Source organism: Monocercomonoides exilis, assembly GCF_001643675.1.
Source record: "Monocercomonoides exilis strain PA203 chromosome Unknown scaffold1-2713096, whole genome shotgun sequence".
NCBI classification, from domain to species: Eukaryota; Preaxostyla; order Oxymonadida; family Polymastigidae; genus Monocercomonoides; species Monocercomonoides exilis.
In genome coordinates this window covers 2,093,652-2,107,789 of record NW_027150546.1, presented here as the reverse complement: position 1 = coordinate 2,107,789, position 14,138 = coordinate 2,093,652, and the positions used below count along the sequence as shown (strand labels likewise).

Sequence of the window (14,138 nt, the reverse complement as noted above, 5' to 3'; positions counted from 1 at the left end):
CAACAGGAAAATAAAATATGACTGTTTTTGACGTTTATGTAAGCTTGCAGATTCAGAAGATGGACAATAGAGAAGCTTTGCTGCAAAGCTGCCATTTTCACTTTGAATTGCGCTATCAAATGCATTCTTTATTTTTCTTTTGACCTTTCTTTCTTTCTTATTTTCTTCTTTCTCTCTCTCTTTCTCTCTTCTTTCGTTTTTTCTTTTCTTTTCTTCATTTTTATTAAATTGCTTTATTCCATTTCGAAGAAGGAAAATATGAAAAAACAACTCTGAAAAGATCTCCAAATAAACGCTTGTTTTTGATTTTTTGAAACGATTAAAAAAAGAAAAGAAGGAAATATTTGTTAACAAAATGATATTTCATTTCTTCAAATAATCACAAAATATTCAGAAATAGTCAACGATAATGCATCATGACATTTATCATTAATAAAAGAAATTTCTCCATAAAGGCTTGTGAAGGTATCTTCGCATCCTTCTTCTTCCAGCTTTTCAAATATCTTTCTTTTCGTTGCCTTTCTTTTCGCTTCGTCAGTTTCAAAAATCTCTTTTTTTTTCAATCTTTCCGAAATAATCAAAAAGAATCGCAAGATACGAAACGCATTTGCGTCATCTAACGTTGGCTGCTGAATTTCCTCCATCATTACATCAATAGCTCTTCCTTTCAACAAGCCTTCAACTTTCATAATTTTATTTTCAGCTGCTGCTCGAAAAAAATCAATGCATTCCCCTCTTATTTCTCTGTGATTGCCACTTGATGCTCGAAATAACTGAACAACGTTGCCAAAAAGCCCAACAAATTCTTCATTCCAAAATGAGCAGAAACGAAAGAAAAACTCCAATAATTGCAGCCATTTCATCAAAACAATCACTTCTTTCGTTTCTTTTTCTCTTTCCACTTTTTTTCTCTTCCAATCCACACACTTTGAAAGCTCCTCCAGTTCTCTTCTTGTTTCTCTCACAAAATGCAGCTCATTCACAATTTCATCCTCCAAGCTTTTGTTAAAGTAAAATCGGCTCATTAATAATTTCCAAGCAGACTGGTAAGCAAGTCGAGTGAGGTTGTGATGTTCCTGGTGATATTGGACAATTTCTTTGATCTCGCCCAAATATAGCTCTTTATCCAATTTCTCAACAAAAATGAAAAATTTCAATTTTATCAAAATTAAAAAAGAAAAGCAAACTCCAAAATAGAAACATTTGCTCAATGCAAGCAACGCCATTTCCACTTCTTTTTGTGCTTTTTCGTTTTCCTCTTTGTTCAGCGCTTCTTTCAGAATGCAACGCACACATATTGAAAGCAATTCTGAAGGAAATTCTTCGTTTAGCAAAAGATAGCATTCACAAAGATCAGTCAGCAGCTTTTCGTTCTTTTCATCCTTTTTTTTCTCATTTTCATCAATAATCATCTTCTCAAATCTTTTGTTCAACGAAGTTACTTCAAATTCATCAATAAATACTCTTTTTAGCACTTTGCAACATCCAACGTGCTTCAACAACAACAATATATTTTTCATTGTTACTTTCTTTTCTTCGATCATTGTGTAAATTCCATTGAACACCTCTGCTGTGACCACAGATTCAAGTCCTTCTTCATCCATCTCTTCTATAACTTCATTCATCTCTACGATTTTCGCTTTCTGTTCATCCTCATCGCAATCTTCTAATTCAGAAAATAATTCTTCAAAAAGAAAAGAAATACTCTCAAAACAAAAAGATCAAATAAAAGAAATAAATTACAAACTCGAAAACTTTTCTGTTAATGGAGTCTTTCATGTGAACCAAAAAGAGAATCGAAGGAAACAAGCAACCAGATTTCCAGAAATCATTTAGCAATGAATTAACAAATAACCGTTGAAGCAGAAGAATTATCTTATTTTAATATATTGAGCAAACAATCATCTTTTTGGTTTGCATAAGTCCTTCCATTTCCAGTTCAAAAAAAAAAAAACTTACTTCAATGAGTATTTTATAATGGGAATTTTATGATAATTTCACATGAAAAATACTCAAATGGGAATGATATGTATTGTTTATTCTGATGCAAAAAAAAGTGTTTTAGGTAATAGTCGATTTGATCGACACCCTAAAAAATCGTAAAGTCAACTTAATATTTGAATAAAATAACTTGTTTTTCTAATAGAAGTTTATTGACAAACTTTCAACAAAGTTTAATATTCAAGTTTTTTTAACCTAAAAACGAGGAATGACATATAAAAAAGGGAATTATGATCATTAATATTGCGTTAAAAAAAATACGGTTTGTGAAAAAAAAGGAATTCACAATCTTTTTTGCAGTTTTCACATTGAAGAAACATGATGAATATGATTATTGTTACAGAAATTTCCTTATAGAAATGACAATGAGAGAAGGGAAGAGAATTGGCTGATTTCATTAATTGAGAAAATATTATAAGGGGAGAGCTTATCGAATAAAGAAATCAAAAATTAAAAGAATCCGAAGACTGTGTTGATCGATTCTTTAATTTAACAGAAGAAATATCGTTTACTAATACTGTTAAAAAAGAAAATTTGACGAATAAGATAACGAAGCCAAACCCTAAGTGTTTTTTAATAATTGCTCCTTTTCCTACTTCAAACCCTAATTTCAAAACTCAAATGCTACAAAACACATTTATTATTCTAAGTTTGTTATTCCTATCAAAAAGAAATCCAAAATTTTGAATATTTTTGGGTGTCGATCAAATCGGTTTATACCGTGTTTTATTATGAAAATAAGTTAAATTATTCAAGCAATTAGAAATTCATATTTGAAAATGCAAAAAAAAAAATCAAAAAAAAAAAAAAAATACATAAAATTAATGGTTTGCAATTTTAAAAAAACTCTGACTACAATATCAAAAGAAAATTTTTTTTATTCAAGAAATACATTATTTCCAAAATGAAACTTCCTATTGATATTTTTTTGCAATTTGAATAATATAAAAGGATTGGAATTGTTTTGAAATAAACTTATTTGCTGACAGGTGTTTCTTATCCAATAAAAGATATTCGGACAAGCGTTGTTCGAGTTGTTTGTGCTCAAATTTGGAATGAAATGATACCAAAATTAGGAGGACTGTTAAAATGGGTCGAAATTGATGAGGCTGTTTGAGGGGAAGGAAATATGGAAGAGGAAGAAAAAAGTTCAAACTGTGGATTTTTTGAGGAATTGAGAGGAAAAAATGAGTAGAAGCTGGAACATATTGTGTTATCATCATGCCAAATAGGAAAAAAGAAACAATGATCCCAATCATTCAAGAAAGAATGTGAGCAGGGACAACAATAATTGGTGATGAATGGAAAAGATCCAATTGTTTGACATATTTCGGACATAATCAAATTGCAGTTTGTCAAAAAATAAACAACAAAGACACTGAAACGGGTGCTTGCACCTTGCTGTTGAAGGGTTGTGGGGTCATTTTGAGGGTTTTATCCAAAGCACGGCATTTGAAAACCATTTATTATAAACTGCTTATCCATGTTGCTTGTTGATTGGAATCCATATCCAAGCTTAACTGATAGTTTGCAAAAAATAATACATTTTGTTCCGAAAGAAAAACCTATCGTTGCAGACGATGAATTGGATCAAACAGAATATGATAAATTACATGATCCGGATGACATTATGCATGAGCTGCATGATGCTGAAATTGAAGAAAACACATTTTTCGGAAAAGGAGGAAGAATAAAATATATATTCTTTCAATAAAACTGAAAACAAATTTTCAAAAAAAAAAAAAAAAAAAAGAAAGAAGAAGAAGAAGAAGAGAGAGAAAGAGAAAGAGAAAGAGAAAGAGAAAGAGAAAGAGAAAGAGAAAGAGAAAGAGAAAGAGAAAGAGAGAAAGAGAGAGAGAGAGAGAGAGAAAGAGAGAGAGAGAACAATTATCAATATATTTCAAAAAACTTCCAAAATTATGAAATATCTTTAAAGCTTTTTCATTCAAAACAATTATGTTAAAAACAAAAACAATCATTAAAAAATATTCACATATTCTTATTGTTTGCATTCGGGATTAAGTTTTCATTCTTTTTTTCATTTTTTTAACAAAGTGAATTTTTGAGATAAAGAAAAAATGTTTTGGTAAAATTTTAGCAAAGAAACTTGTATCAATTGTAAATGTTGATAACACTCCATGCGGAAAAAACCGGTTTTCTCTGTTCTTTTCAACAAAGGAAACAATAAACTTTTTTGTTGAAAATTTCAAAAATTTTGAAACTTTAACTCAATATACTAAGGAAAAAAAATATTGTTTGTAGTTCTCTCTTCGCAATTTGTTTCTATAATAATTGTTTTTTATAACTCAATGAGAAAAGAGCGTTATTTATCGTTATTCATTCTTTTATATCTAACGCTTCCTGAACAATCTTTATAAACAAGCTATCAACAAACTCTTCCACCAGATCAAGACCATCTGTTCTTTCTCTCATCTCTTCCTCAGCCTCGAGAACTTCCTCCAAAATGATTAGCTCCATATTCCCTTCAACAGCCATGCTGGCTGAAGAGTGGAACAAATTAAGTGCATCAAGGGGAGAAGCTGATGATAGTGTTATTGGAGTATTCGCAAATGATAATGAAGAAGAAGAAGATGGAATAATTGAAGTGTTTATAACAGATTCAAGAGAGGACGAAGGAGAAGCAGATGAAATACGTGAAGATGATGGTGAAAGTGAAGACTGAATTTCCAAACAAGGAGAAAGAGGAGGAGAAGAAGAATGAAAAGCATCAATAACAGAAGAAACAGACAACATATTCTGAAATGACAGCACAACTTGCGAAGCAGAAGTGAAAGGGGAGTAAGCAACAAGCGGAAACGAAAAGAAGCGCAGCAGCTGCAAAGAAGAAGGCGGAGGGAGCGATGCACGAAGTAGGTGCTGATGCTTTTCGGATTCTTGCCATTCTGAAAGCGTCAAGCCATCAGGCGACTCTTCGCACAGCTTTGCCCGCAGCCGGCTGTGGTCGTATGGAAGGCCAAAGGATGCTGAGGCGTATTGGATGATGACTCGGCGCAGTTCCACAAAGAGGCTTGGTGACATTATCTGCTTGTCGGCTGTCGGCACATGCAGAGGCAGTTCTGCCATCAACGAAAGAGAAGAAAAAGCTTTGTTGAACGTGAGTGAACTGCCATTTGAGAGGGCAGCTGCTTCGGAATGGCGGTTGACTGACAGCAAATACAGCCGCTGCACATCCAGAAGATGGTTGACAGTGTGGAAGATCAGCAGCATCTGCTGCTGCGTCATCTTCTGCACATACGGATTCGACAGGCTCGACAGAAAGACAGACAAAGAAGGGAACTGTGACTTGAGCTTATCGGCTTCAGAATTTGTGGCTGCGAAGGAAGTGTTTTCTGAGGAAAGCTGAGAATTGCCCGCAGGAAAAGAAGGCAATGACTCAGAAACACACTTCGACGCAGCAGCAAACATCATATTCAGCTGAGTTTGGACAGTGATGTGGATGAATTGGAGGAGATTGTCAGAGAACTGCGATGGCACGGGAAGATAAAACCTGCCCTTGCGAACAACAAACGGAAGTGCATTCTTTTCACGATCATCGCCATCGCAATTAGGATCACAATCATTACTGCTATTCGCAGCTCCTGCCTTCTTGGCATTCAACTCATTGTTCAACTTCTCGTTCCCCCTTTCATTCTCATTCTTTTCGTTTCCTTTCCTCTGCTCGCTGTGCTTTGCTTCCACAAACTGCACAACTTCTTCTCGCATCAGGAAGTCCTCAGGGCAGTCGTCGTCGTCAAAGCAATCCTCGTCAATCGATGCTGGGAACTGCTCAGCATACAGCGAGTGCACCAGCCAAATCGCATTAAGCACAATGTCCACGTACGTGTCGCTCCGCAGGAAAAGCGAGAAAATGGCCAGGAAATTCGGCGTCTCTTCCACTTTTGCAGGAAGCTTGCTGAAGCGAGAAGAATGTGGAGGCGAATGCTTCAGAGCTTTTGCCTCTCCTGCCAGTTGCATCTCAATTGCACGCTTTGAAAGGGGAAAAGAAGTCGAAGAAGAAGAAGATGATGAAGACGACGAAGATGGAGAAGATTCAGAAGAAGCAAGCGACGGTGACCGAGGAGGGGTTGCCTCAACTGACATTTCAGAACCTGCTTCCTGTTTATCTGCTTGAAAATGCAAACTTGGCTTCATAACATCATTTTCTCCATCAATGTGCAATTTATCATCTTTCTTCTCTCTCCCAATGTAATGCTCGTTCTCTTCATCAAATTCATCCGTTGAATCGCTCTTCTCAGCAGACAGAGGCGGAGAATCCGCCGACTGCAACAGCGGAGAAGTCTGCGGCTTCGCATAGCGCTGAATGTATTCTTCGACTTTCTGCTTGTTTTTCTTCTTTTTGACCACAGAATACGTGTTGTGCTCCATCTGCCGCGGAGACGTGCTTTCTCCAAGCAAAGGCACATCATTAGCATCATCATCATTTCCGCATTCACTCAGAGAAGAATGCCTTTGAACAGCGCAAAACTCAGTTTCATTGGCATCTGCATCATAATCTGCATTGGAAGTGCTGGGAAACAGATCATTTGCAAAATTATTCTTTTCATTTTCATTTTCCTCTTGCTTTTGCTTCTTGTTGTGGTTTCTATTTCTATATTCATCGTAATATCCTTCCTCCTCCTCTTCCTCCTCTTCCCCTTCTTCCTTCTCTTCTCTCTCTTCTCTTTCTCCATCATCGTAATCCTCCCCATTGAATACTTCCTGTGCCTCTTTCCCTTCTTTCCTTCCACTCTCTTTCACATTCGCATTTTCATTCACATTTAAATTTTTATTACCATCCGCCTCATCAAACAGACCTGACTTAACTTTGCCTTTCCCATCAATCAAATTCTCGCCAACACTGGCTCCGTTAACATTCTCATTCTCGTTCTCGTTCTCGTTCTCTCCAGTAATGCTATCTGCATCAAGCTGCAAGATCTCTTCGTCGAACTTCATAAAAGTGCTGTGAATGGCCGTCGTCGAAATGTCGTTCCCGTCAAACGCACTGTCAATCGTACGCTCCACAAATGTCGGTGTTATTCGATGATTGTAATCTTCTTCTTCTTCCTCTTCTTCTTCTTCTCTTCCTCTTCCTTCTTTCTCTTCTTCTTCTTTGTTACCGTTATCATTGTATCTGTCATTTCCTTTTATTTCTTTTCCTTTTCCTTTTTCTTCATCGGCTTTTCTATCTTCTTCCTCATCTACTTCTTCTGCATTTCCAATACTGATAACAATATCACCTTCTTCATTTTGCTCATTCAATATGTCTTTTTCCTTCTTCATCTTTTTCTTCTTCTTTTGACTTTCATTCACCTCTCCATTCCAGCCAACTCCTTCTTCTTCTCCTCCTTCTCCTCCTTCTCCTTCGCATTCCTTCTTCTTTCCCTCTTTTCCCTTCTTTTCCGTCTCCTGCTCAAAATCGCTTTCGCTTTCAATCGTATCAAAGGGAAGCTGATTAAACACCAGCGGCGAATGCTTTCTCGGCGTAATTGGCTGCGATGCCTGAGGTGTCTGTGCTCCAACCGCAGGTGAAGAAGCGGGAGAAGAGAAAGAAGAGAAAGAAGAAAATGAAGAAAAAGAAGTCAACGAAGAAAGCGAAGGAGAAGGAGAAGGCGAAGGCACAAGAGGCGAAAAGGAAGAAGAAGTAGTTGCGGTGAAAAGCGTTTCAGAACGCTGTCGTTTGCTTCCCGCTGCTGTTTCTGCTGCATTTGCCATCTTCTTTTCCTCCTTCACATTTCCGCTTCCGCTTCCGCTTCCAGTTATTCTGCTATTGTTATTGCTGCTTCTGTTAATATTGTTATTGCTATTATTATTATTATTATTCCCACTTCTGCTCCCTATCCTCAATCTATCCATCATCTTGCTGAACGCCACAAACTGCTCCTTCGCAGCTGACCTCCGCTGAGGCAGCGAATGAAGTTGTTTCCCATTCTCCTTCTTCTCCTTCTTCTCCTTATTCTCCTTCAGCATCTGTTGACGATGCTGCTGATGCTGCTTATGATGATGGTAATAACGCTCTTTCTGATGTTGCTGTGCCTGCCAGTGCGAAAGAGCCGCCATGAAGTGCTGCTGCTGCTTGATGATCTGCATACGCGACGCAGAATTTTTGAGCACTTTCTTCACTTCTGTCTCGACACACAGCAGCTGCTCGTTCAATGCCAGCTTCAGCGCATTCGCTTGCTCTTTCAGCTGAGCCATCTGATGTTGCGCTTTTTCTATTTCTTCTCTTTCTTTTACTTCATCTTTCTTTTTGTCTTCCTTTTCTTCTTTATTTCCTTTTTCAGAAGAAGTTAATGAAGCAGACGAAGCAGATAAAGAAGACTGATACTTTGAGCAAATCTGCTTCTGTTTCGAGTAAATCTTTCTGATTGAACTCAGTTCGCTTGACGCCTCGTTCTTTAGCTGCTGCCACTTCGTATACAGCTCAAACAGCTGCTCCTGCCTCTTTTTCTTCTCTTCTTCCATCAGAACTTTCAAAAAATCGTCTTTATTTCTCCACTCCTTCTTGCTTCCCATGCCTTTTTTGCCCTCCCGAGCAGAAGTTGGCTCCATCTTCATGTTTTTAATGCTTTGTGGCGAAGAAGGAACAGATTTTGAGCCAAATGCATTCATCACGTGCTTCGGAGACAGCAAAGAATCGCTGATTGCCTCGCTTCCTTCATCCATTTTCATTTCTCGCTCGCTCAAAGACCCGCTCCCTTCAGAATTCAACAGCTTTCCTTCGAATTTCTTGAAGGAAGCGAACGTTTTTCCAACCCCATTCACATCTGACGGGGAAGAAACAGGAGAAAATATGTCCATCATTGACACGTGCTTCCTCAATGGAACACGCGAAAACAAGTTAAACTCAGCCCCTGCAACTGCCCCTGTCCCCTCCGCTGCTGGCGGCAGCTCTTCTCCAGTTGCCTCTTCTTTTCCCATTGATGATGCTGTTGTTGTTGATGACGATGATACTGATGATGATGATGTTGTTGTTGCAGCTACATTCAAGTCCAACAAAGGCAAAGACGCAACTGATTTCAGCTTGAGTCGCGAAGCAGTAGGAGATTTGCTTGCTGAATTTGAGCACAAAAGCGAGTTTGCAGAAGAGTGACGTCGCGTGAGGCCATAAAATGAGTCAAAAGAAGATGGAGTGATTGGATTTTCGCTTTCTCCTTCTCTTTCTTTCCCCTCTCCTTCTCTTTTTCCTTTTCCTTTCCCTCTTTCTCTTTCTCTTTCTCTTTCTCCTTCCTCTTCTTCTTCCACATCTGATTCACTTCCTCCAAAAAACTCCTCAAACGAGCGCTCCGTCAACAGCGGCGACGTAAGTGAGGGAAGGAAGAAAGAAGGAGAAGAGACGATTGACGACGAAGCAACTGCTGCAGAGGTAAATCCAAGCGGAAGAGAAGGAGAAAGAGAAGACGAAAAAGAGGGAGAAAAAGAAGGAGAAAGAGAAGGGTCTGATTTGAAAAGGAAGTTTGATGAAGAATGATTGGCTGAAGGGCTGTCAAGAACATGCTGCTGTTTTTCTTTCCACAGAAGAGGGTGGAACTCCATGCCGTAGCTGGAGGCTGGGGAGAGGGATGGGGAGAGGAGAAGAGAGGAGGAGGAAGAAGAAGAAGAAGAAGAAGAAGAAGAAGAAGAAGAAGAAGAAGAGGAAGAGGAAGAAGAGGAAGAAGAAGATGTTGATGAAGCGGATGCAGATGTAGAAGAAGAAGAAGAAGAGGATGAGGAAGAAGAAGAAATTACTTTTGACTTTGGCGTAGTGATTACTGGAGACTGAACTTTTTCAGGCAGTTTATCAATTGAAAGAGGAGGAGGAGGAGCAGAAGTTGAAGAAGTTGAAGAAGAAGCAGAAAGTTTTGAATCATCTTTATCAGCAGGTTCATTATGAGAAGATTGATCCATTTCATTTGCTTGTTTTGAGGATTTTGGTTTTATTTTTGTTGATTTTGTTGCATTTTTAACTGCTTTTGTTGAGGTATTTTTGTCTTTTTCTGGTTTTTCCATTGTTTTTGCTGAATTCAATGAAGATGCTTTTATTCGTTTCTCAAATGAATCTTTTTCTTCTTTTTCATCTTCATTGCAAAAAGCAGAAGTTGTTGAAGAAGGCGGATGATGTGTTTTCTTTACGGTTTTTCCATTTTCAGTCATTTTTGCTTCATTTTTATTAGACTTTTCATTTTTCTTTGTTTCATTAGCTTTTGATTGCACATTCTGATTTTTGTCTGTATGTTTATCATCGTCATTCTTTTCTTCTTTTTCGGATTTTTTTATTTTTTCATTTTCTTTTGCTTTTCCTTTATCAGCATCTTCAATTTTATCTTTATCTTCTTCTTCTTCTTTTGATTTATCTTCTTCTTTTTCATCACTTTCATTATCTTCTTCCTCTTCCTTCTCCTTCTCCATCTTCCAATGCCTCTGTCTATGCGGCGTGAAATGCGACGGAGAAAGCGGAGGCTTCGGCACAACTCCATTGAAAGATTGATAAGAATTCATTTTCTGCTTCATATTTCGCTCTGAAATCCTCATTGCCACACTCAGTGCTGTTGCTTCTGTGTGAATTTGGTCTGTTTGGGGGGAATTTTGAGATATTTGTGAAGAAGAAGAAGAAGAAGAAAAAGAAGAAGAAGAAGAAGAAGAAGAAGAAGAAGAAGAAGAAGAAGAAGAAGAAGAAGATGATGATGATGATGATGATGATAATGATAATGTTTCATTTGAGCTTTGCTTTTCAGTTGGTTTAATTTCTTTGATATCTTCTTTTTCTTCTTTTTCTTCTTCCTTTTTTTGTGAATTAATCTTCTCATTATCATTTTCTTCTTCTTCTTCTTTCGTTTCTTTTTCATTCTCCATCACATTCTTCATGTTTTTCTTCTTTTTCTTTTTCTTCTTCTTCTTAATCTTCATCTTCTTCACCTCTTCCTCCAAAAGACTCATTCTCACCAGCTCTCTCGCTGCCTCAATCGCCTTCTGCTGCTTCTCAGCCATTTTCGGTGTCAATGGCGCTGTATTTTCCAGCTCAGGAAGAGGAAGAGGAAGAGGAGAAAGAGGCGAAGGAAGAGAAGGAAGAGAAGGAAGAGAAGGAACCGCAAATTGAGAGGGAGATAACGGCAATGTTTGAAATGAATGTGATGAAGACAATGAATTCGTTGAGGAAGATGACTTTGACTCCTGCTCGTTCTTCTTTTGTGAAATGTTCTCGCTTTGCTTAGCCAGAGCCTGCAAAGAAGAAGAAGGAAAGTGCGAGGAAGACGAAGGAAGAGAAAGAGGAGGCGGTGGCGGTGGTGGAAGTGGCGGTGAAGAAGAAGTAGAAGAAGAAGAACAGGAGAAGGAAGAGGAGGAGGAAGTAAAAGAAGAAGAAGAAGAAGAAGAAGAAAAATAAGAAGAAGAAGAAAGCATCGGAGGAGAAAACGAAATGGATAGCAGAGGCGAAGACGACAAAGAAGTTTCGCCTGACGAGTTGTGGCTTTGAACTTGACTTTGGTTTTGGTCTTGGTTTTGAGCATATCCTTTGCTTTGACTGTGGTGACAGCTTCTGTTTCCTCTATCACTTCTATTGCTCATTCTATTGCTGCTTTCAATACTGCCTTCATTGCCTCCATCTGAGCTGCTTCTTGTTCTACTTCCACAACTTCTACTGCAATTACTACAACTGCTGCTGCTGCTGCTGCTGTGGCTGAGTGGCATCGTTTTGCTCTGTGCCAGTCCTGCCACCTGCTGAGAATGTATTCGGCTATCGGACCTTGTTGCTCCGCTGTCTGTGCGGCATTCAGTGAGCCTGGCAGCGTCTGGCTGGGGAAAGTTCTTCGGTTCTGAAGGAAGAAAAGATGAGGTGAGAGGTTGATGGGATGAAGTGGGGTGTATTGAAATTGGCAGCGATGGGGCAAGAGAAGCAGTTTGTGTGTGTGGCGGAGGTGGAAGAGGATAAAAATGAGGACATGGATCTGGGCGAAGAGAAGGAGGAGGAAACGGCGAGAACGGATGATAAGCAGCAGGCTGTGAAATGGAAGAAAATGGATGGTGAGTTGCCAATGAAGTGTGTGCGGGAGGATTCAATGAAATGCGATTGTATGATTGATATGACATCTCCCCCAAAGGAGAGTGTGAATGAAGCAAACCGCTTGGCGGAGGATCTGCTGGATAAACAACCGACACTGAGCTAAATGGAAGCTCGACTGTTTGCACATGTCTTCTTTGCGAGTCAATCGGCACAGAGATTGAAGATCTTGCGGTGGGAGGCAGCCTCTCAGTCACAAAAGGAGAAGATTCTGGCTGTGTCACATCTGTTGATGGCTTTTCTGGCTCAAGGTCTGGCTGAGGATACGAAATTGAAGCAGGCTGCACAACTCTCACTTGAGAAAGAAGCGGAATAAAAGAAGGAGGAACTTCAATCGATTCGTCCATTGAAACAAGGAGTTCAGAGAAATCTTTTCCATTTCTGTAAGGAACATGCAATGTTTTTGTTGCTTTTCTGGATTTTTCTTTTTTCACTATTAGTATATGAGCTTTTCTTTCCTCCTCTTCATTTTTCTCTATGTTATTTTTCAATAATTTTGTTGTTGAAGGCTTATCATCAAGATGTTTTCTAAATGCGGAACTTTCTTTTTCGTGCGAGTGCGGTTTTTCCTGAACTTTATTATGTTGATTATATCTCGTTCGACAATTTGCTTTTGTATTATATTTCTTTTTTTTCTTCTTGGTGGCAGCAATTTGAGATAAACTTTGTTCCTCGATCTCAAAAGGTGATGGCACAATGTTAACCCAATTTTCTTCTCTTTCCTTAAAATAAAGCTCTTGTGCTTCCTTTTCTTCTTTTGACATTCGTTTCCATCGTATAAGTTCGCTATGATTTTTTGGCTTGACTCTTTCCATGGTCAAATTCTCTTAAAATTTTAAAATGCGCAACTTTATCAACTTGGAATTCTTGAAATTTTCCTTTATCAAAAAATAAAAGTTTTCAAATATTATATAAAACTTGTAGTGGTAGTGATCAATCTAAATTTTTTTTTGTAAATTAAAAACTCATAAAATTTTTAAAGGTCGAAAAAGTCAAATTCAAAATCGAAAATGATGTTAATTAGTTCAGAATTTCAATTCAAGCGAAAACCAAAGAAATTATTTTGATCAAAATGTTGATATTAACAAATGGTTATTAAAATGAGAATATTTTTCTTTTATTTATAACAACAGTTTTCTTTGATTTTGACTGACATCCTTTGATCCTTTTATCTGTCAGATAATTCAAAATGTTTTGTTTTATCAGTTTGAAATGCAATAAATGATATCAAAAACATTTCGTTTCAATAAATGTGATTGATTACTCATTTTTATTGAAATACAGGTTTTCGAACTATGCTTTTTTTTTAATTTTTTGTAAAATAACATATGGCTGATCCTTTTTGAAATCATGCTTTCGTTCTAGTTTTGATCAAAATTTTAATCTCAATGGGATTTTGAAAAATTGAACTTAAACTGTTAATATATATTGTTCATGATGTTGTTATTGCAGAAACAAAAATTTAACAAAAATTCCATTGAGATTTATATTTTGATCAAAACTCGAACGAAAGAATAATTTCAAAAAGGATCAGCCATATTTTATCCTGAACACATGTGAAAAGTTTCCTGAATTTCAAATTAATCCTGTTCATACAATTGCACACAATCAAACATCAAAAAAACATCATTTCAGTTTTTTCTGATTAAAAATGACAAAATTCTCTGATCGTTCATGGAAATAAAAACAACTGATATGAGTCTGAATTTTGAAAATTTCACAAAATTTGTGATGATAAATCAATTCCCGATGTTGAATAAAACATTTTTAATTTCGAGTTAAACTTTTAAGATTTTGAATAATAATTTTCGAATTTTGAGTTCAAATGGAAAACAGATTTGTTGTTTGTTTCCAACGTTGTTATTGCTTCCAACAAATAAAAAGCTCATTTGTGAAAAACAAAAAAAGAATAACATTTGTGAAAAAATGGACAAACAACACAAATCGAAGTCTCTCATAATCCAAACAGAATGTGAAATCACAATACATATCCCAAAAAGAAAAGATTGAACTGAAAGTTCGAAATAGAGATCAAATAAAAAAAAAAACAAGTTTGTGTTCAGGATGTGAACTGAAACAACATGAGCAATACATACAAAGCGAA

At 37.2% G+C, this 14,138-nt stretch overlaps 2 protein-coding genes across 2 annotated transcripts; both read right to left on the bottom strand.

Annotated features, from left to right (window-relative positions):
• Positions 1–285: 285 nt before the first annotated feature.
• MONOS_16893 (uncharacterized protein) lies at positions 286–1,625 on the bottom strand (the record flags this gene model as incomplete). Its single annotated transcript, XM_067869764.1, has 2 exons — positions 286–1,133; positions 1,188–1,625. The coding sequence occupies 2 exons, from the start codon at positions 1,623–1,625 to the stop codon at positions 372–374; spliced, it is 1,200 nt and encodes a 399-aa protein (XP_067736522.1). The 3' UTR covers positions 286–371.
• A 2,713-nt stretch (positions 1,626–4,338) lies between these two features.
• MONOS_3989fu3990 (uncharacterized protein) lies at positions 4,339–12,971 on the bottom strand (the record flags this gene model as incomplete). Its single annotated transcript, XM_067874025.1, has 1 exon — positions 4,339–12,971. The coding sequence occupies exon 1, from the start codon at positions 12,847–12,849 to the stop codon at positions 4,339–4,341; it is 8,511 nt and encodes a 2,836-aa protein (XP_067736521.1). The 5' UTR covers positions 12,850–12,971.
• Between the last annotated feature and the right edge of the window lie 1,167 nt (positions 12,972–14,138).